Source organism: Panicum virgatum, chromosome 2K, assembly GCF_016808335.1.
Source record: "Panicum virgatum strain AP13 chromosome 2K, P.virgatum_v5, whole genome shotgun sequence".
NCBI lineage: Eukaryota > Viridiplantae > Streptophyta > Magnoliopsida > Poales > Poaceae > Panicum > Panicum virgatum.
The window spans coordinates 41,957,327-41,960,441 of NC_053137.1; the positions used below are offsets into that span (position 1 = coordinate 41,957,327).

At 51.1% G+C, this 3,115-nt stretch overlaps 1 protein-coding gene across 1 annotated transcript; it reads left to right on the forward strand.

Annotated features, from left to right (window-relative positions):
• Window positions 1–503: 503 nt before the first annotated feature.
• On the forward strand, window positions 504–1,415 carry LOC120695313 (LOB domain-containing protein 6-like; the record flags this gene model as incomplete). Its single annotated transcript, XM_039978596.1, has 1 exon — window positions 504–1,415. A coding segment is annotated over one exon (912 nt), but the record flags the coding sequence as incomplete, so codon positions are not given.
• Between the last annotated feature and the right edge of the window lie 1,700 nt (window positions 1,416–3,115).

Sequence of the window (3,115 nt, forward strand, 5' to 3'; positions counted from 1 at the left end):
CGATCCCCTGGCCCGATTCGATCAAATGCATGCATGCCTCGCCGGCCGATCTCATCCGAAGACTTCTCTTCCTCTCTGAGCTCCTGCTTGTTCGAAATCGTTGGTTCGAGCGCACGCCATCGAATGGGCGCCGCACGTGCGTGCGCGGCTGCATCGAGATTGTTCGCTTCGTTCGGCGAGGTTTCTTTTTATAGCCCACCCACTATTCTCGCGGTGAGGACGAGAGGCAGGCAGGCAGGGGCGAGAGCTACCTCCGCGCCCCTCTCCATCTTCCCCCCTCCTATCCCTACGACGACGCCGACGCCGAGGGCCCCGACCTCGCCGGCCGCTCGTGCGTGCGTACCATGTCCTCCTCCACCTCCTCCTCAAAGCAACCACCGCCACTCCTCCGCCTCCACGTCGACACTGCCGCCGCCACCACCACCAACGGCTCCGGCGCCTCCCCCGGCTCCTCCACCAAGTCCTCCTCCCGCTCCCCGCGCCCCTCCGCCTCCGCCTCCGCCGCCGCCACCGGCGGCCCCGGGGGCGGCAAGAACCCGAACCAGAACCAGGCATGCGCCGCGTGCAAGTACCAGCGGCGCAAGTGCAACCCGGACTGCCCGCTCGCCCCCTACTTCCCCGCCGACCAGCAGCGCCGCTTCCTCAACGCGCACCGCCTCTTCGGCGTCAAGAACATCCAGAAGACGCTGCGCTGGATCGACCCGGAGCGCGGCCCCGACGCCATGCGCGCCCTCATCTACCAGTCCGAGGCCCGCGCCGCGGACCCCGTCGGCGGCTGCGTCACCATCATCGAGCAGCTCCAGAGGCAGATCGAGCGCACCGAGTTGGAGCTCGCCTACGTCAAGCAGCAGATCGCCTTCTACCGACAGGCGGCCGCCGTCGACCCGCTCGTGGACCCGGCGGCGATGATCCTACCTCCAGCCGCCACCGCCACCGTGGCCGGCCAGGATCACCACGCCGGTCAAGATTCCGTTCCGCCAGGCGCCGGCCTAGTCTTCCATGACCAGCAGCAAGGTTACCACCATGGCCTCCTCAAGGTCGACGACCAACAGAATCATCCACCGCCACAGCAGCTTTACAATTACTTCTGCTACGACGGGACGCCGGCTGCCGGCGAGGCGAGTACCCAAGATGGGAGCGTGCAGCACTACGGCGGGTTTGCCGACACCGGTGGTGGTCTCAAGATTGGGTCGCCGGTGGCCCTCGACGAGCAGCTGGAGCAGCAGTGCCGGCTACACGCGTTCGACGTCAAGCCACAGGGCCTGCGGGCGACAACGGAACGCCGCCATGGCGGCCCTGCCGACGACCTCATGCGTCCACAAGATCATCACGACGTCGATCAGCACATGGAGGACGAGCCGGCAACTGCGGTGGCGGCGCCGTGCCACTTGGAGTTAGGCTTCTCCTCCTTCTGATGCATGGGAGATGCATTAATTCATCCATGACCATGCATATATGCACGTTTATTAGAAACGTCTTCATTCATTTTATTATAGGATACACAGTGTTTGTTGCATGTCTCAGTTTTTTTGTTGCAGAGAGTATTGTTAATTAATTCGGCTAGATAATAATTGTTAGGTCATCAAACACATCAGTTTAGATTATATCACTCATTTTCCTCGATCGCCATCCACCAATCCATGATGAAGAAGGTTTGTAGAAACAATCTTTGAATAAAATGCCACTAAGAGTTTTTCATTGCCATTGTTGAGCTTCCCTCTATGGACCATTAGGGTTGTAATAAATGCAGAAGCCCACGTAGTGATAAGAAGTTTAGTTATATATAAATGGGTCCCTCCACCCAAGTATGTTATTTCAATATTTCCGTTTGTGCTTTTATCTAAACTAACGTGCACTAACTTGATTTCACTTGGGGTACCTAGCCATGCAAGTGGGTCAGTTTTGGCTCAAGTAGTGCCTTACTAGTCGACCTAGAGTGAATTAACTAAGTATTGAATTGAAAACAAATCACTAAGTTACCCAAATAGTAACTACAACAACATTTAGTCAGAAGAAGCTTGCACACTTGACGTGGGATCCACATATTGATATGCCATACAATTCGCACGATTGCAATTAATTGACATGTTGAATTAATTTCGACAAATTTCAGCCAATTTTGGTAAAATATTGGAAGTGTGAATGCGAGATTTAAATTTAAAGTCCTTCTCTTGACGTGGGGAGCACATATAGACTAGCCACACTGATTTGTACAAGGTAGCTATACGTACCGAGTCATCTCTAAGAAACTTTGGTCGATAATTATAAGGTATGGCTACAAGGTTTTAGTTCTAGGATCCAGCTTTTCACATAGAACTCATACATAAATGTAGTCACATTTATCTGAACAAAGTACCTATTGTCATATTAAGTAATTTCCAATAAACTTAGACCAATTTCGATAAAATTGTGAAGGTGGAGACATAAAAGACCCATCTCTAAATAAATGTGAAGTTGTGAACAAAATGTCCCAAAAGAGTGGGTAATTACATACTATGTTTGGCTAGTGTCAAATTTTAGTTCCAGGACCTGTCTCTCGTTCATTTTTGTTCCAGGACCCATGTCTAGTTCATTTTTCCTGAATAGCTACATTTTAGCCATATGCATGATGTTCCACAAGTGTAGTTTTCTGGACTTGTTGAGATATTCGGATTTTGGTCCTGTGCAAATAAGCAATATATGTGCATTCTATTGGTGTCTCTGTTTCAAAATGCAAACTAGAGACTTAAACTTTCTGATCATTCTTTCCATTCTTGTCAAGTTATCTATGAATCTATTAGGTTACAATGTCAATCCTGAAAGAGAGGTGTTCAACGATTTTGTTCACGGTACCCTGTAAAGTCAGCTTGTAACAGTGTGGCTCGTGGCAATACTTGGCCATTCAGTGGCAGGACTTTGTGTGTGTGTGTGTGTTGGGGGAGGGGGGGGGGGGGCAGGGGGCATGGCCCGCCTCAATAAAAATAAAAAGGTTCTCACTCAATTTTTTGGTTTGATCCATCTTGTGTCATTGACTGGTGGGTCTTAGTCCATTCCGTATGCGAGTCGGACCAGCTATCCGCCCATGACTCGATCATATAGATCCCTACATATTAACTTACAGGCACAGTACGTATAT